At 43.7% G+C, this 19,934-nt stretch overlaps 1 protein-coding gene across 5 annotated transcripts in view; it reads right to left on the reverse strand.

Moving 5' to 3' along the window:
• The window catches only part of SNX1 (sorting nexin 1), a 44,250-nt gene that overhangs the window by 21,786 nt on the left and 2,530 nt on the right, over positions 1 to 19,934 (reverse strand). For all 5 annotated transcript variants that reach the window (XM_006141749.3, XM_006141748.3, XM_006141746.3 and 2 more), the window contains one exon: positions 2,084 to 2,195. In XM_006141749.3, coding sequence (XP_006141811.1) covers positions 2,084 to 2,195 — 112 coding nt within the window. The remainder of the gene's footprint in view (positions 1 to 2,083; positions 2,196 to 19,934) is intronic.

Here is a 19,934-nt window from a genome sequence, read left to right on the forward strand (position 1 = left end):
CCTGGAGGATGATTTCTTGCTTTCTATTTCTGATTCTCTGGTGAGTGCATATGCTCTATATAAAAAAATTCTCTCTCTGATCAAAAAAGAAAAGAGTCAGGGACCTTCTGACTCAGTGGTGCAGCAGTTCAGTGCTGTGCATGGAAAGCTGGATCCCAGGTGGCCAACTGCAGTTTGAATCCAGCCTCAATGGCTTGAAAACATAATTCTGATGGAAGGTGGGGTCAGCAGGTGCCATAGTGGTTAAGGTACTGGACTCCCACATGGCTCTCTGGGGTTTGAGTCCTGGATCTGGTAACTTGAAACATGTGCTGAGCACATGTGTGTGCATGCCCAAAATCCAGAGGAGAATGTAAGAGAAGGGACTGCAGCATGGCCAGGCTCCTGAGGAGTGATTTCTCTTTTTCTCTCTCTGATGAGTACACCCACCCTCATAGCAAAAATCTCTCTAGCTCTGATGGGAAGAATATGGCATAACCACACCCCATGGAGGATTGCCTGTTCTCTCTCTAGTAAGTGTAAATGCCCTCTGGCTATTAAAAAATTTATCTATATATAATACATATACAAGAGTCAGAAAATAAGCTAGAAAAAATGGACCCAAAAAATACAAGTACAGTCAGCCTATCATACCTGAGAACAGCACTGTTATTTTAGTAAAGTTTAAAAATTGTTCAAATTAGTTTATATAAGAGGTCTTCAAAAAGTTTGTGGAAAAATGGAGCTGGCAAGTGGTGTGGTGGTTAAGGGCGCTGGACTCCCATATGGCTGACTGTAGTTTGAGTCCTGGACTTGGCAGCTTGCTTTCTCTCTCTTTCTCTCTCTCTCTCTCTCTTTCTCTTTCTCTGTCCCTCTCTGGTCAAATTAAAAAAAAAATTATGGAAAAACATGTATTATTCAAACTCTAGGTATGGATTTAAAAAAAAAATTGTACCAAAATAAACTTGTACTTTAATTTTTCCACTAAGTCTTTTTTTTTTATTTCTCTTTTTACATTTGCCAGAGTGCATGTGTGCTCACCAGAGAAAGGCAGAAAGACAGCACACCTGCCCCAATGGGCATGGTCATGCCACAATCCCTTCTTTTTCATCTCTCCATCCTGTTGAGATTTTTTTGTGCGCGTGCGTGTGCGCACGCACGCACACACACACACACACACACCTGGAGTGTTTTTCAAGCCACTAGGGCAGAGACTCAAGCTGTGGTTGGTCATGTGGGATCCAGCTCCTTTTACCACTGGGCCATAGAACCACCTCTCCACAAATTTTTTGAAGTTTGTTTATATTTAATACATGATCAAGGGGAAAAAAAGACATATATAATGTTGGAAAATCCTTCTAAGCGAAACAATTTTGCAGGCCAGCAAGTAGCATGATGGTTAAAGGTGTTGGACTCCCACATACGGTTAAAGTCCTGGACCTGGTAGCTTGCTTTCTCACTTTTCCTCTCTCTATCTAATCAAACTGGAAAATAATAATAATAACAACAAATAAAGTTAAATAAAATTTTTTTAAAAATAATAATTTTTAAAAAGTAGTGTTTAAGAGCTGCCTTTGTCTATCTGGAGAAAATTCAGTTGGGTATAACAATTCGTTTCCTAAATGTTCCCAAGAGAGGACCTTTATAAAATAGCATTATGTACCATTTTTCAGATATTAAAATTTTTTAGGCAAATAAAAAGAATATGCTTTAAAGTTGGAGCAATGGAGCTAAAATATGTAGCCCTAAATAGTGCTCCCAGCTGGTATGGACAACATAGTAAGACTCTGCATGAAAGAGCCAGGTGTAGAGACACACCCCTGTGGTCCCTGCCACTTGGGAGGCCTAGATAGGAAGACTGACACAGTAAGCCAGTAAGGCCATTTAGAAGTCTGGGGTCTGGGGCTAGTGGGTGGTATGGTGGTTAAGGTGCTGGGCTCCCACATGGCTGACCGTAGTTTAAGTCCCAGACCTGATGGCTTATTTTCTCACTTTCCCTTTCTCTCTCCTTATCTCTTCTGGTCAATAGTAATAATAATAATAATAATAATAATAAAATAAATAATTCTTAAAAGACAAGAATAATTCTGGGGTCCATACTTGCCTGCAAAGAGATCCTGTGGCTCTTGGTCTTGTTCATCATGGATCCCATTTTCTTTGGAGCCATTGTTGATGGGAAAAAGGGGAGTTGTTCTCTTTGGAGATTGGGGCTTAGTCTGAAAACAAAGAGATACTCTGCATAGAATATTATCATTAAAAACAAATTGGGACCAGCAGTTGGTGTAATGGCTATGTCACTGGACTACCATGTAGTCGACTGCGGTTCAAGTCCCGGATCCAATGGCTTAAACTCACACCGGGCGCGTGTGCGCCAAGATCCCAAGAGGAGCATGGAGGAGAAGGGATTGCTGTGTGGCCATCCTCTTTGGCCACCCCTCTGGGGTGATTTCTCGCTTTCTGTCTCTCTTTCTTTCTGGCAAGCGCACATGCTCTACAGCGAAAACCTCTCAAACAAACAAACAAATTAAAAAAAAAAAAACAAAAAACAGAAATAAGCCTGCCTACAAAGGGACTTTTTTTTAAGAAGAATTATTTAATTTTTTTATTATTATTGTTTTTTAATTGACCAGAGAGAGATAAAGAGAGAGAAAGGGAAAATGAGAAAGCAAGCTGCCAGGTCTAAGACTCAAACCATGGTCAGCTATATGGGAGTCCAGCACCTTAACCATCACACCCCCTGCCAACCTCTAAAAAGGGACTTTTAATACATTCTTCAATAGCTTCCACAGAAGTTTAGGGAAGACAGGATCACCAGTCAGCCACTTCAGTAAGCACCAAACCATTACAAATGATGTAAGTGTAGCTGAGTGATCGCAGAGCTCAAGTTCATAAATTTTAGGGTTAATTTCTTACACCATAACCTTGGTAAATGCCCTACCCCAAAGCACATGATAGCAACATGGGTATGTGTGTACACACAGATAATTTTCAAAAGCTCCTGCCCAAACGCATTTCTCCTTCTCTGACGATGACCTTTATCCTTTCCAGTGCTAATGGCGCATGCCATAGTGGCAAGGACACCACACTGGAGTCCAGAATTCAAGCTCTGAGCCTGGCTGACAGATAAGCTGTAAAGTGAAGGCCAGCGGTGTGGATGTTACTGATTGCTCTCCTACTGCTCCCCTTTTCAGTGAGAGCGAAGGGCTCATACTCACATGTAATACTGCTTGTAAATAAAACTTGTCTTTTTAAAAAATCTTATTTAACTTCATTTATTTATTTATTTTTAATTTGACCAGAGAGGGACAGAGACAGAGAGAGAAAGAAAGAAAAGTGAGAAAGCAAGCCGCCAAGTTTGGGACTCGAACCATAGTCAGCCAAGTGGGAATCAAGTACCTTAACCACCGCGCAACCTACTGACCTAATATAACTTATCGTTAATCCCTAATTCACACAGACACTATTTGCAACTGAACTCCAGGTCAGGCTGAGGGGAGTAAAAACTAGTCATGTTTAGCCTTGTGGGCACATGGTGAGAAGCCTGTCCAGGGCCTTATTAAAGCTCAGTGATCAGCCGCAAACGGGGTGGGGTGGGTCCCCCGACCAGTTCCAGAGTGAACAAAGCCTGATTGTGCAGGACATGAGCAAAAAGCTGGGAATCTGCTCAAAAGCCATGGTGTGGTATTGCAGGGTTTTGAAGTCAGACCCTAAAGGCCAAATCAGTTAAAAGACCTGGCTTAAAGAACCTTTTATGAAACATTTCCTTAACAAATCTGAGGAAATTTGTTCCTTGGAGACAGAACAAAGTGAAATGACAGATCTTTCTGGGTACTCCGATTTTGCCATGCAAACAGCTTCTTACCATTATCGGAGCCCCCTTTCAGAAAAGAAGTTGTTAACAGTACTTAGATTTATGTTCGCAAAGATTCTACCGGAACTTTTCTGTGCTATCAACAGTGAGCACTTAGTTCCGTCTGCTTAAACATCATGCCACTTCTGTTAGAGACACAGGTCCTGTCCTCCAGCTGACTTTTATATGATCTTCTTAAGAAAGGTTTATCCCTTTACTTCTCCCATGAGAGTCAGACGGTCAGCACCCCCAACAGGTTTTTTTTTTTCTTTCTTTTTCTTGGAGAGGTTTTTGCGATAGGGCGCGTACACTCGCCAGACAGACAGAAACAGAGAGACAGAAAGCAAGAAATCACCCCCCAGAGGGGAATGACCACACTGCAATCCCTTCTCCTCCATTCTCCTCTCGGGATCTTGGGCACGCATGCACACGTGCCCGGCGTGAGTTTAAGCCACCGGGTCCGGGACATAAACCATGGTCGACTACATGGGAGTCCAGCAACATAGCCATTACGCTAACCGCTGGTCCCGTTTTTTTTGGAGAGTTTTTTTGCTGTAGGGAGTGTGTGCGCGCCAGAAAGACAGAGACAGAGAGACAGAAAGCGAGAGGCAAGCAAACAACCACCCCCCCCCCCTGGGGGGGGGGGGGATGGCTACACCGCAATCCCTTCTCCTCCATTTTCCTCTTGGGATTTTGGGCACGCATGCACACGTGCCCAGCTTGAGTTTAAGCCGCCGGGTCCAGGACTCGAACTGCGGTCGACTACATGGGAGTCCAGCGACATAGCCATTATGCTAACTGCTGGTCCCGCCAACACGGTTTTGATGCAACAACCCAGCCCCAACCTTCAGCCAGCCTGGATGTGGGCAAGCATGTGCCCAGGTACTCAGGGAAGTCTCCACACTTGAACCCTGAACTCTCCCACAGGGGAGTGCCTCCAGGAGCGCAATGCGTTCCCATGGCACCACTGTCTGACCCCACACTTCCACAGTCTCAAAAAACAAAACATCACTGCAGAGAGACAGAAGACAGCTGGTAAAAACAGAGCGAGCATTCCTCTCTTGCCTGGTGCATCACCGACCCCTTCCCACACAGCCACTTCTTGCTGTGCTCTCGCACAGTACCCACTACAGCCGTCTTGAAGGAAGCCCGGTCGTTTCCTTCACTCACCTCCCACTGATATCAGTCATCTTCAGACAGACGTCAAGGAAAGATTAAAACCCAGTATACAGTAAGGATATAAGCACACAAATGCAATCTACCCTAGCTCGTGGGAAAGACAGTAAAGGCAGGGAAGGCAAAACTGCCTAAAGAACCCAGTCCTGAGATTGAAGGATGAGGAATGCCAGGCTCCCATTTCGGACCCAGCGTCTAAACTTGGAAGGTAGTGCCTACATATCTTCTGGAGCGCTGTGAGAAGAGCAGTCTTAGAGCCAGCAGGTAGCATGGTAGTTAAGGCGCTGAATTCCCACATGGCCAACTGTGGCTCAAGTCCCTGACCTGGTGGTGGCTTGAAAATCTCAACAAATAGATAGAATGAATAAATAGAAAGATAACTAAATATAAAAAAATGAGAGAGAAGAAGAGCAGTCTGTCTTTCCATCTATGATCAGAAAAGACAGACCATGATGAACGGGCTACTGTAGTGACGAGAGGCACCACCACTCGTCTCTTACTCTACTCGACCCCTTCAAGGTCAAACCATAGGCTGTGTGACCAGAACTGGGATTAAATAAAGTCAGTAAGTTAGCTAACGACTACCCGTGAGAACTGAAAAAACTGCTCTAAGGTATCCTCTGGGTTCTATCCCCCAAATCACACATAGCTGAGTTCAAAGAGAACTTAAGATAGTGATTGCTACACTTCCTACCCTAATTTTTCCTTTGCAGCACTTTCACAAAACTGATATCTACATTTGTAAAACTCTGTGTCCTTTTTCTCCCCTTTAACATCTGAACATTTTCTCATGGCATTGAAAACTGTAAAAATTCCACTTTTAGGGCCAGATAGTGGCACACTGGTAAAATGCTATGCTCTATGAGGCAATCCCACGTGGAAGCGTTCACAGTTCAAGTCTGAAGACCTTGCTGGGTACACGTGGCACACGCTTGTCCCTGACCCAGAGCTGGCTAGGCTGGAGGTGGATGACAGCATGGAGACCATGTCCAGGTGCCATCTCTCTCCCTCGCTCTCATTCATGGAGTAAATACAGTTTAAACATCCACACTACTCTCATCGTATGTGTATACCACGACGTAATGAGTTCCCTAGGGATGGACATCTAAGTAGTTTCCAAGCTTCGCCAAACAATACTGTGATACCCATCTCATATTAATTAGTCCATGTCTACTTACGTTTGGAATTACGTTACGAATTATTGAACATGAAATTTCCAAAGGCTCTGCTAAGCTGCCTTCCAAAAGACCAAGAATTCACACCTTTCCCCCACTGCCCCGGCAGTGTGTAAGACTATTATATCTGCAGCAACATTAAGCATTTCTTCTTAAAAATCTTTCCTGGGGCCCAGCAGCAGGTGGCATGGTGGTTATGGCACTGGACTCCTACATGGCCAACCACGGTTCGTGTCCTGGACCTGACAGCTTGCTTTCTCACTTTCCTTCTTTCTCTCTGTCTCTCTCTGGTCAGTGCACGTGCTCTATAGTAAATTAAAAATATATCATAAATACAGTTTGAGTCCCGGACCTGGTGGCTTGAAAATCACGGTGGGCCCATGTGCATAAGTGCCCAAAATCCTGAGAAGAAAATGGAGAAGGGACTGTAGGTAGCCATCACCCCTGGAGACTGATTTCTCACTTTCCCTCTTACTGTCTCTCTCTCTGGCAAGTGTATGTCCCCCTATGGCAAAAACCTTAAAAAGAAAATTGCTAGCTTGACCGGTAAAAATCTACTTCCATATGCTTCCTGGACACTTAAGCCCGTGTCTTATCTGGTGCCCTCTGCCTGTTTTCTTTGCTAAAGTAGCATTACTCCGTTCTAGGAATACAATTTTCTTACAGTACGTGTTAACCCTTTTTCTGGCACCTTGTACAGTACCACTCCTCAACTTTCTTTCTCTTCTCATTTATTATTGTTCTTACTGAATCTATGTTTAGTTAATTTGGATCGGCACTGGACAAACTAAGCTTATTTCTTTAGAGTGAAGAGTACTGGGCACAAAAGTGGCCTTTGAGATATATATTCTCAAGTTTTACTTAAAATCAGATTTAAAAGCTTAGGAAAAATTTATTTTGTGGGAAGGAAGAGACACATTGATTATACTGAGCGGCAAAATCAATACTCAAATAAGCCTTGCTTTCCAATCCATATTTTAAAAGCCTCTTAGTAGTTAGTAAGGCATTCAACTATCATCTGTTTGAGAAGGGCTAAATTTCTAAGCAACAAATGAAACTTCTCTGTGGTGAAAATGGTACGGTTATTATGTTGTAAAAAAAAAAAAAAAGGCCAAAGAATTGCCCTGCCTACTTCCCTTTGTCCCCTTTTCATATAAAGGAAGGATTCTTTTTTAGTAATGGGTGAATCCTAGCAAGGATATCTAACACTTGCTTACTCCCTGTTGGCTGTTAATGCAAGCAGGTGGCTCCACTGATAAGCCTGTTTAAAAGTTCAAGAGCTTCTGTTTGTAAGAGTATACCCCGACCAATAATTCACAGAGCCACCAGCAAGAGAGCACTTTTGTTCAAAGCAAACAGGTTTTTCTCAACATTACCAGCCTCAAACACCACGCACTCACGCAATGCTCTTAGCGCAGGGAAGGACAGATATGGGTTTGCTGCCCCTCAGAGATGACATAGTACTGAAAAGCGCTACTGTGATTCCGGGTAACTTCCCCTCAGTCGGGGTTCTTCCTCCTGCTGCTCAACTGCGCTTTGCTCCATGGGGAATCTGTGCATTATATTAGGGACCTCAGAAGGGCAGAGAACTGTTAAAACTCTCAACTGCATTTAGAGGTCGAGTGCAAACTAAAGCTAAGGTAACACTGCTTCTGGAGGACCACAATACAACACTCACGTGAGAGGATATTAGTATACGTCAGTACAGTTAAATAGCGCTAGGAGCTGTGTGATCACACTAATGGAACAAGGCCAGGGCAGTTAGCAGTAGGTCACCGGCAGGAGTATATCCAGTGATAACAGGATAGTCAGGCAGGTTTGTTTTTTTTTTTTGGGGGGAGGGAGAGGTTTTCGCTATAGGGCGCGTGCGCTCGCCAGACAGAGACAGAGACAGACATAGAGACAGAAAGCGAGAAATCACCCCCCAGGGGAGATGGTCACGCCGCAATCCCTTCTCCTCCATTCTCCTCTTGGGATCTTGGGCACGCACGCACACGCGCCTGGCGTGAGTTTTAAGCCACCGGGTCCGGGACGCAAACCGCGGTCCACTACATGGGAGTCCAGTGACATAGCCATTACGCTAACTGCTGGTTCCCGCCAGGCAGTTTTTAAAAAAATTAACCCAAGGGCCAGCAGATGGCATAATGGTTACACTGCTCGATTCCTACATGGTTAGCCACAGTACGAGTCCTGGACCAAGTCTTAAAACTCACACTGGGTGTGTGTTCATGCGTGTCCAAGATCCTGGGATGAGAATAGAGAGGGGATTACGGTGTAGTCATCCCCCCTGGACGGTGATCAATCACTTTCTGTCTCTCAGTCTCTCTGTCTCTCTGGTGGGCACATGCACCCGATAGCAAAACAACAACAACAAACAAACAAAACTCTTAAAAAAAAAAAAAAGAAAAAAAATTACCCCCCAAAGAAAGTGGCATAAAATACCATTCATTTTGCCAGCTTTACTTGAAAGGAACAATGACTGAAATGGGTAATACATTAGTTTTCTATTGCTGCCAACAAATTATCACAAATGTAACAGTTTAAATAAGGCAAATGTATTATCTTACAGTCCTGTAAAAGTCCAACACAGATCTCACTGGGTAAAAATCAAGGTGTTGGGCCAGCCAGTGGGACGGCAGTAAAGGTGGCTAGATCCCACACGGCCAACTGCAGGTTCAAATCCTGGATTCAGCAGCTTGAGAAACATGCCAGGCACATGAGCACACATGTTCAAAATCTCAAAAGGAGAAATGGAGGAGAAGGGATTGTGGCACAATCATCTTCCATGGGGTTGCTTTCTCCCTTTCTCTCTCCCTTTCTGTCTCTCTCCAGGAGCACATGTACCCTCTAGCAAATTTAACAAATAAACAAAAACAAGGTGTCAATAGGGTTGCCTTCTGTTCTGGAGGTTCCAGAGAAGGTTTCCTTGCTTTTTCTGTACCTCCCAAAAGGCCTGGTCTTCCCCAATTCTTTTTCTTTAATTCGCTATTTCTGGGCATGCCACACCCACCCACCATGTGGCTGGGATTTGAACCCTGGCTAGCTATTTGGAATCCGACTTCCTTTGCACAGGGCTTAACCGCTACACCACAGGGTGGCCTTCTCTCCTACATTTTAAGAGATCCTTGTGATGACATTGTTTCTACCCAGAGAGTCCAGGATAATTTCCTTATTTTATGGTAAGCAATCATTTTTTAAAAATTTTATTTATTTATTTTTTGTTATAGGGCACATGTGCTTGCTGGGGGGAGAGAGAGAGAGATTATATGCTCATACCACAATCCTTTCTCCTCCATTTCTCCATCCTGTTGGGATTTTGGGCACACATACGTGCGTGTGATCTCTCTCTCTCTCTCTCTCTCACACACACACACACACACACACGGGCCTGGCATATTTCTCAAGCTGATGAGGCCAGGATTCAAACTGCAGTCAACCTGTGGGACCTGGCTCACTTAACCGCTAGGCCACCAGGTCAGCCTTAAATTCTATTTTCAACCTTAATTGTCTTTTGTCACATAATCTAACATAGTCACTGGTTTACAGACTAAGACACAGACATTTCTGGGAAGGGGGCAGGGTTATTATTCTTTTCACCACAGGCGGTGACTGCTCTCCTACCATCATCTCTCAAAATTACATCTGTGCTTGGGAAAATGGTCATTTGGTACCTGCTGGGTTTGGGAATTGGGTGCACCTTTTTATTTTTTTAAAAAAGGAATTATTTAACTTTGTTTATTTATTTAAATTTGACCAGAGTAGTGAGAGAGCGAGACAGAGAGAGAGAGGGAAAGTGAGGAAGCAAGCCTCCAGGTTCAGGACTCAAACTGTAGTCGGCCATGTGGGAGTCCGGTGCCCTTAACCACCACGCTGCCTGCCAGCCCGGGGCACCTTACTCTAAAAACAGGGTGAATAACTGATTAGCCCAAATTATTTCACAATATTACCCCCTCTCATAACTTAAGGATTTAAAGTAGTAGTTACTTTGGAGTCCATGAGCTGCAGAATTCAGGGAGTGGTTTGTAGACTTGGATGGGAATAAAATCACAATTTCATTTTCACTACCTTCTAACTGAAATTCAGCATTTTATTTAAACAAAGATCAACAATGAACCATATTGACAGTAGTACACATGATACTGTAACTAACATTTATCAGATTAAAAAAAGATTTAATTTTACTTATTAATACTTTTCAGTTCACTATAGGGCATGTGCACTCACCAGAGAAACAGAGAGAACGGAAAAGTGAGAAGGGAAGTTGCCAGGTCCAGGACTTGAATTCCAGTTAGCCATGTGGGAGTCCAGCGCCTTAACCACCACACCTGCTGATCCTTATGTTAGATATTTTTACATGATACCATAATTGTTACAGATCTCAAGTACCATTTATGCTCACTTCTATTTTAAAATTATGGTAGTCATCATTTCAATTTCTAGATATTATTTAAAGCATTAAAAAATACTTGTTACTGGGCCAGCAGATGGCACAGGGATTGGGGTGCGGGACTCCCACATGGCCAATCATATTTCAACTCCTGGACCCAGTGGCTTGAAAACCACGCTGGACACATGTGCATGTGTACCCAAAAATCCCAGGAAGAGAATAGAAGGGATTGTGGCATGGCCATCCCACTCCTCTGGGGGTGATTTCTCACTTACCCTCTCACTGTCTCTCTCTCTCTCTATGTATCTCTCTGACAAGTATACTCACCCTACGGCAAAAACCCTAAAAACACAAAACAAACAAAAAAAGTCCACTTATTACTAATATTACAGTGTTAATTGTATTTTGATATATTGTTTCCTCTGTAATCTTATGCATTTTATCTTATGTATTCCATCCATTTATAAACATTATTCAGGAGCTAACAGGTGGCATGGTGGTTGGGATGCTGGACTGCTACAAGGCTGACCACAGTTCAAGTCCCAGACCCGGCAACTTAAGAGTCACACTGAGTATGTATGCATGCATGCCCCAAATTCTAGAAGAATAGAGAAGGGATTGTGGCATGGTCATTATCCCCATGGGGTGATTTCTCACTTTCCTTCTTTCTGTTGCAAGCGCACCCAACCTATGGCAAAAACCGAAAAACAAACAAAATCAACATTATTCTGAGAATGGGTCCACAGCACAAAAAAAAAGCTACAAAGGACATCTGAAGTAGAGGAACTAACGAAAATGGAAACTGGAAGCTGGAAGAGTGAAGAAAATGAGCCTGAGCTGACCATTGAGCTAGTTAAGAAAAACCAGGAGCAGGTCAGCAGGTGGCACAGTGGTTAGGGAAGCTGGATTCCCACATGGCTGACCACGGTTCAAGTCCCAGGCCTACTGGCTTGCTTTCTCGCTTTCCCTTTCTGTCTCTCTCTGGTCAAATTAAAAATAATAATAATAACAAATAGAATTAAATAAATAAATAATTCTGAAAGAAAAAAAGAAAACCATAAGCATGGCCATTAGATATATTAACCTGAGGGACCAGCTGATGGCATAGTGGTTATGTCACTGGACTCCCACATGATTGACTGTGGTTCAAATCCTGGACCCAGTGGCTTCAAAATCACTCTAGGTGCATGTGCGTGCATACCTAAGATCCCAGGAGGAGAACGGAAGAGAAGGGACAGCGGTGTGACCATCCCCTCTGGGGGGGTGATTTCTCACTTTGCCTCTCACTTTGTCTGTCTGTCTGTCTGTCTCTCTCTCTCTGGTAAGTGCATGTGCCCGAATGCAAAAATCTCTTAAAAAAAAAAAACAAAACAAACAGAAATATAAACCCAGAAGGGCATACGATCGTCTACCAAAATTTAACTACATAATTAGTTAAAATATATTCTACATAATTCTATGGTGCAATTTCCCTACTAAGCCTTTTGAGTCTCTAACAGAATTTAGAAGGGCCCAGAAAACTGCAGCGAAATCAGAGCACTAATGGGTGGATTAGCTTCTAAATGGAAAAAGCGAACACAGTTCAAATCTGCTCTGAAAGCAGAATGAAGCCCCAGCTGTCCATTTGACTAAGCAAAAGAAAAGCCAGAAAGAGTTGAGCAACAGGCTTTTCCTGGAGATGAGCTACATATGGCTACTTGCTCTAGCAACTCCCAACTCCTCATGACTTATTTACGCCAAGTTGCGGAAGGGTGCTGAGCAGCTCTGAGGGTCAAGGGGGAGGAATCAGTGTTCTTTCTCCTCTTCCCCCACAACATAACAAACTGCAATCCGCCAAGTCATCAGAGCTGCCTTCCCGCCGGAAAGTAGAGCGGTGGCAACTGCCTACAGAAACCCAAAGTCTGACTAGACTCTTGTGTCTCTCAGAGCCCCAGACTCTCGTTTTGGGTACACATTCTCAAGTTGGGTTCCCTTTAGTCCTCTTTAAAAATCTTGCTCCCTTTCTCCAGAGTGCTTTCTCGCCACTTTCATTAGTTTCCCCCATAGCTCTGAAAGCTAGGTTAACTCCAGTACCATTCACTGACCAAGAGATAATGTTCATGTATTTCAGGGAAGTCTAAACTTGTTAGGAGTAAAACTTGTTTACTATTTAAGCTGAACATAAAATGAATCTTTAGATATAATACAAATCATGGACTTTTTTCAAGAACATGTTTATAAGATTGTGAAATTTTGGGAACCAGCAGTTAGTGTAACGGCTATGTCGCTGGACTCCCACGTAGTCGACTGCGGTTTGCGTCCCGGACCCGGTGGCTTAAAACTCATGCCGGGCGCGTGTGCGTGCGTGCCCAAGATCCCGAGAGGAGAATGGAGGAGAAGGGATTGTGGCGTGGCCATCCCCCCTGGGGGATGATTTCTCACTTTCTGTCTCTTTGTCTGTCTCTGTCTTTCTGGCCAGTGTACGTGCCCTATGGCGAAAACCTCTCCCCTCCCTCCCCCACCCCCGCAAAAAAAAGAAAAAAAAGGTACTGTTACGTAGATTCACTTTCAAAAGTCTGCTTAAGGCAAGAGGAGGGCTAGTGTCAAACTTAGAGGACAAGTTACACCAGTGAGAATAACCACTATGCATGCTGTATACACCGGAGAATTAGAATATTAGCTAGTTGAATTCTTAATACCACAAAATTCTGTCCTGATCCAGAGAAGTTATCCTATAAGTACCCAAAAGGAAATAATGATTTTTTTTCCCCAGAGAACCAAAGATCAACAGACAGAGACATAGAAACAGAGGGAAAGAAAGCATCCTCCACAGGGGATGACTATGCTGCAATCCCTCTCCTGTACTCCCTTCTCAGGATTTTGGACACACATGCACACACGCCTGGTATGTTTTCCAAGTCACCATGGCGAGACTCCCACTGCCCAGTTGGCCATGCTGGATCCAGCTGCCCTTACTGCCATACCACCTGGCTGGCCTGGAAATAATGGTTTTTAACAAGAGCTGAGGAATCCCCCCTGGGGGGTGATTTCTCGCTTTCCGTCTCTCTGTCTCTCTCTGTCTGTCTGGCGAGCGCATGCGCCCTATAGCAAAAATCTCTCCAAAAAAAAGAGCTGAGGGAGACTGTAAAATGTTGCAATCACTATAGAAAAAAGTATGGAGGTTTTTAAAAAATTTTTAAATAGAGAAGACCAGCAGTTGGCTGGCTATGTTGCTGGACTCCCATGTAGTCGACCGCAGTTCGAGTCTCAGACCTGGTGGCTTAAACTCATGACAGGCGCGTGTGAGTGCATGCGCAGGATCCCGAGAGGAGAATGGAGAAGGGACTGAGGCGTGGCCCCTCACCCTGGGGGGGTGATTTCTCGCTTTCTGTCTCTCTCTGTCTTTCTGGCGAGTGTACATGCCCTATAGCAAAAACCTCTCCAAAAAATAAATAAATAAAAATCAACTAGAAATGCCCAGCAATTCCACTTCTGGGTACATATCCCAAAATAATTGAAAGCAGTGTCTTGAAGTGGTATTCGCACAGCACGGGCAACAGCCAAGAAGTGAAAGCAGCAACCCAGGTGTCCCCTGGAAGACACAAATAAACCAAATGTGGTATATACATACAATGGAATATTATTCAGCCTTAGAAAAGAAGGTACTCAGGGCTAGCATGAAGTGGTGGTTAAGGTGCTGGATTCCCACATAGGTAACTGTGGTTCTATTCCTGGACCTAGTGGCTTGAAAATCACACAGGGCATGTGTGTGTATGCCCAAAATACCGAGAGGAGGATGGAGGAGAAGGGATGCGGTAGGGCCATATCCCCAGGGGGTGATTGCCCACTTTCCCTCTCTCTCTCTTTTTCCAGCAAGCACACACACCTCTTTGCAGAACAACGATAAATAAAGAGACAGACAGGAAGGAAGGAAGGAAGGAAGGAAGGAAGGAAGGAAGGAAGGAGCAAGCTCCTGTCACATGCTACAACATGGATTAACAACATGCTAAGTGAAATAGGCCTTTACAAAAGGGCGAATAGTATTTATATTACTATTTAACATAGGCAAATTCATACAATCAGCAAGTTAGAATGACTACCAGGGGCTAGGCAAAGGGGAAGAGGGTGAGTTACTGTTGGGTACAGAGTTTCAGATCTGCAAGATGAAAAAGTTCTGGAGATTTATTTTGAAACAAAGTGATATAATGGGTCACTGGAAAAACCATGATGCATTTTTCCACAGAAAAATACATCATGAGGCCGGCAGGTGGTGTGGTGGTTAAGGTAGCTGGACTCCCATATGGCTTACTGAGGTTTGAGTCCCAGACCTGGAGGCTTGCTTTCTTACTTTCCTTCTCTCTCTCTGGTTAACTTCAATAAAATAAAATAAAATAATGATGATGAATGAAATGAAATAAAAATATATTTAAAAAAAGAATAAGAAAAATATATCATGACTTTTCTGATGACCCTATACTTAACAGTACTGAATTGTGCATTAAAAATGATTAAGATGGGGGCCAGCAGGTGGCATGGGGGTTGCGGCACTGGGCTCCCACATGGCCAGTCATAGTTCAAGCCCTGGACCTGGTGGCTTGAGGGTCATGCCAGGGCATGTGTGTATGCGTGCCCAGGATCCCAAGAGGAGAATGGAGGAAAGGGGATTACAGCATGGCCATCTGCTTTAAGGGGTGATTTCTCACTTTCCCTCTTGGTGTTTCTGTCTCTCTTAGGTGTGTGTATAGGCCCTGTGGCAAAAACCTAAAAAGAGAGAAAAAAAAAAAAAAGATTAAGGTGGATTACCTGAGGCTGGAGTGGGCTGTAGTGTCAGTACCAAGTGGGGGTGCTGTCTGTCTCTCTCTCTCTCAGAATAAATAAATACACTTTGAGCAGATGGTGTAGCAGTTATGTCGCTGTACCATGTGGCTGACCGCGGTTCAAGTCCTGGACCCAGTGGCTTGAAAATCACTCTGGGCACGATACAGAAGAGAATGTGGTGTGGCCATCCCCCCGGGGGGTGATTTCTCACTTTCCCTCTCGCTCCCACCCCACCCCTCCAGCACATGTGCCCCCCGACAGAAACCTCTTAAAAAAAAAAAAAAAAAAGGCATATACTTTAAAAAAAAAGGAAGTTGCCAAATTTGGCTAAAATCTGAACTGAGGATATCATTTACCTATACTTTCCTCCTTCTTCTGCAGCGTGAAGGCTCCACAGTCTTTTTTCCTATATTTAGAGTTTCTAGCATACTGCTAAAGAGGGATGAGGCTATAGGGACTCCCGGGAAGGCAAGTAAAAGAACATGCTCCAATTCTAATCATTCAGGTTTAGAAGTTCACAAATATGACCAGTGAGGTCAAATAAGGTATAAAGCTATATATACCAATTACAGTCTTTTGAACACGGTAATAATTTTAAGAATCCAGAGAGCCAAAAAATGGCTCCAATCCAGTCTCTAATTTTAAGGAAAAGTTTAATCCTATTGCAGAACTAAGAAAGTTTTAACTGTATCTAAGTTCAATTCAGACCTCTTTTTTTATTTTAAAGAGATTTTTACTATAGGGTTTGTTTGCTCACTGGAGAAACAGAAACAGAAAACAAGAAATCACCCCGCACCCCACCTCGCCCCAGGGCGGGGATGGATAGGCCCCAATCCCTTCTCCTCCTCCATTCTCTTGGGATTTGGGGCATGCACAAGAACCCAACCTGAGTTTCAAGCCATGAAGTCTGGGACTCAGACTGTGGTCCGCTGGGTGGGAGACCAGCACCTCAACCACTGTACCACCTCTGGGCACCCAACTGGACCTTTCCATTTACAGGTCCACAAAGAGGTAAAAAGATTAGATATTCTTAAGAACCAGACCTTCCCTAAGGAAGAACTTCAGACTTAAATCAATGATTCCAAATTTGTTTTAACTTCAATCTCTCACATTCAAGTGACTGCTTCATAGATTCTGAGATGCATATCATGGGCTGCTCTTTTGATTATAAATCAAATCACATTTTTATTACTTTATTAACAAAGCCTTTCGGACTGTAAAAGAGAGCAGATGTGATGATTAACAGCAGCAGCTGTTATATCCCTGTCCAGGAAATTGCACGCATATCATAAATTAGTTATAAATTTTACATGCCTCAGCTTCCCAATTCACTAATTCTTTTTTTTCTTTTTTTTTGAGAGGTTTTTGCTATAGGGCGCGTGCGCTTGCCAGACAGACAGAGACAGAGAGACAGAAAGCGAAAAATCACCCCCCGGGGGGATGGTCACGCCACAGTCCCTTCTCCTCCATTCTCCTCTTGGGATCTTGGGCACGCACGCACACGCGCCCAGCGTGAGTTTTAAGCCACCGGGTCCGGGACTCAAACCGTGGTCGACTACGTGGGAGTCCAGCAACATAGCCATTACGCTAACTGCTGGTCCCCCAATTCACTAATTCTTTTCTCTTCTCCTCCAACATGGAACAAAACACAACATAAAGGTCTCCTCTGTTGGAGTTTAACTAATGGAATCAATCTTATCACTAGTTTTGGTTTTTAAAGTCTGTATTACCCATTTCAAGGGATAAACTATTCTTATCCATAATTAGATTTTGTGGGTTTTTTGATTCTTAGTGTAATTCTTGTTTACAAAATGATCATCAACAAATATAGTTTAAGACTTCAAACTATCAAAACAGTAAGTATTCTTAAAATGATAATTATGTGGATGGAATTGTTTTAAGTACTTTACAGATGCTCTCATTTAATCCTAACAATAATGGTGGAGGTAAATACTATTACTATTCACATTTTTTTTTTTTTTTTTACAAAGTTTGCTATAGGGTGCATGAGCTTGCTGGAGAGAGAGAAAGCACACAAACAAGAGCAAGAGGAAATGAGAAAATGAGAAATCACTCTCCCAAGTGGATAGCCATCCCGTAATTCCTTCTCCTCCACCCTCCTTCTTGGGATTTTGGGCAACCATGCACATGCAACCAGTGTGATATTTAAGCGGATAGGTCCAGGACTTGAACCACACAATCAGCCATGTAGGATCCAGCTGGCTTAACTTCTATACCACCTGATGGCCTAATAAGTGAGGAAACTACAGTGTAAGTACCTCGTGGAAGGTAACCCTAGCAAGTAGGAGAACCTAGATTTAAATCAGAGTTCAAAGCCCACACTCTTACTTCATACTTCAATGCTGTTCCTTAAATTACAGAAGTGCCACAAACCCCTATCTTATTGGGCTCACAACCAAAAAATGTACTGCAATATAATTTGTATTTAATAGCTGCTTAAGAAGAAAGTCATAGTTTAGTAAGGACTCTTGGGGTCTTGGTTTCTCAGGCTAACATCAAGGCAAGCAACTTGAAAAATGGCTTAGAGATGGCATTTTACTTTCCTTAGCAACCTAATATTCCTGGGTCTAAGTAAAAATAATTATGCTTCATGTGTCACAAGGTCATTCTGACTCCCCTTCCCTTCCTCCTTTCAGCTAGAAATTAGCCAAAGGACTTGCCTTACAACAGAATGAAGTATTGATGCCTCTGTAAAATAACCTGGTGAGATCAATCAAATCACAGTCTCCTGAACTGCTTAAGAGAACTCTAGAAAATAACTCCCAACCCTTCCAGGTTCCCCTTTGGAGAATAAATCCCAAAGTATTTGTCTATGTAACCATTCATTTTCTGTGCCAGGGTTTCTATTTTCAGATACTCAGTCTGAATATTCTTCCAGTAGTTACCAATAGTAGCTACTGACTTACAGGAAAATTACTAAAGAAATAGACTACAGATTTATTATTTATTTAGTGAGAGGTTTTTTTTTTGCTATAGTTTGTACGTGCTTCTCACCAGAAAGACAGAGAAACAGAGAGACGGACAATGAGAAATCACCCCTCCCCTGGGGTGGTGGCCACACTGCAATCCCTTCTCCGTTCTCCTCTTGGGATTCTGGGCACACACGCACACGTGACTGGTGTGTTTCAAGTCACTGGCTCCAGGATCTGAACCATGGTCAACCAGGTGGGAGTCCAGCACCATGACCATTACGCCACCTGCTGGCCCCCTGAAGATTTAAGTGTGATACAAAAAGACTGATTTAAATTAGCAGCAAGGGTCACTGTTTCTCAGAATAAAACATTTAGTTAGACAGTAATTACACATGTTAGCATCAGAAAGCACTTTCTCTGGGGACCAGCAGTTGGCATAATGGCTATGTTGCTGGACTCCCATGTAGTTGACGGTTTGAATCCAGACCCGGTGGCTTAAACTCATTCCCTGCGCGTGTGTGTTTATGCCCAAGATTCCGAGAGTAGAATGGAGGAGAAGGGATTGCTGTGTGGGACCCCCCCCCGCCCCCCCCCCGTGTGGGGGGGTGATTTCTCACTTTCTGTCTCTGTCTGGCACGCCATCCCGCCCTATAGCAAAAAACAAACAAAAAACTTCTCAAAAAAAAAGCACTTTCTGAACTAGGATTATGGACTCAATTCTTAGTACAGGGGGAAATCTAAAGATTGCCACAGAAGATATTTATAAAAAACAATCTTTTTCTAATATAGATGAGGCAAGCCGCCACTTTTTCAGATACATTCTACATAAAGTTAAAGCGATGTTATTTATTCAGTTCACACTGAGTAGCTTCTGTGAAGAGCAGTACTATCCAAGATAGACTAACCCAGACACAGCCCTGAAGAAGTCTAAAACCTGGAACAAACTGTACTAAGTGGTATGAGTCAGTAATCTCATAAAAGAGCCCAAGACATTTCCACTGGGTCCATAACTGATGATTGATTTCCACATTCCACAAATAAAGGCTCGTTTCCCCCACCCCCGTACCTGGTTTATTCGAAACGCGGATATTTGCTATGGGAAACATCATCTCACATTTACATGCATGTTCCCAATGAAGTACGTGGGCACTTTACGGCACGCCTTTAAAGGGACAAAGCTTTCTGCTTTATTTGGTGATTTATCTGGCAGGGCCTTCTCTAAGCCGGCTTCTAGCCTGGTTTCCCTGGAAGTCGGAGTCAACCTAACTTTCTTAAAGTACGATCCGGAAAGGACCTCTGGTAATCATTTGTAAGTGCTGAGCTAACAAAAGGACTTGTGGGCGGGTCACTATCCCAAGCGACTCCAGATAACGTTATTCATCCTAAAAGCAGTCCGGCGGGGAAAGGAAGATCTGCACCCCATTCCTCATCCTAACCTATCACAGTAGGCCTGGGCAAGACGCGACCAGCAAAATAGCTTGTGGATCGGTGGGGTCACCGCACGGCAGGGCCGAAGGATGGCCTCAGTGGCTCCCGGTATTAGGGACCTAGGCTGCGAAGCACCACACCCCTCAGTCTTCCCACCCGGGGGCGGGCAGCTAGGCCGTTCGGCTGGGCGATCATCCAGGGCCCCCGAG

Source organism: Tupaia chinensis, unplaced genomic scaffold (genome assembly GCF_000334495.1).
Source record: "Tupaia chinensis unplaced genomic scaffold, TupChi_1.0 Scaffold000063_1, whole genome shotgun sequence".
NCBI classification, from domain to species: domain Eukaryota; kingdom Metazoa; phylum Chordata; class Mammalia; order Scandentia; family Tupaiidae; genus Tupaia; species Tupaia belangeri.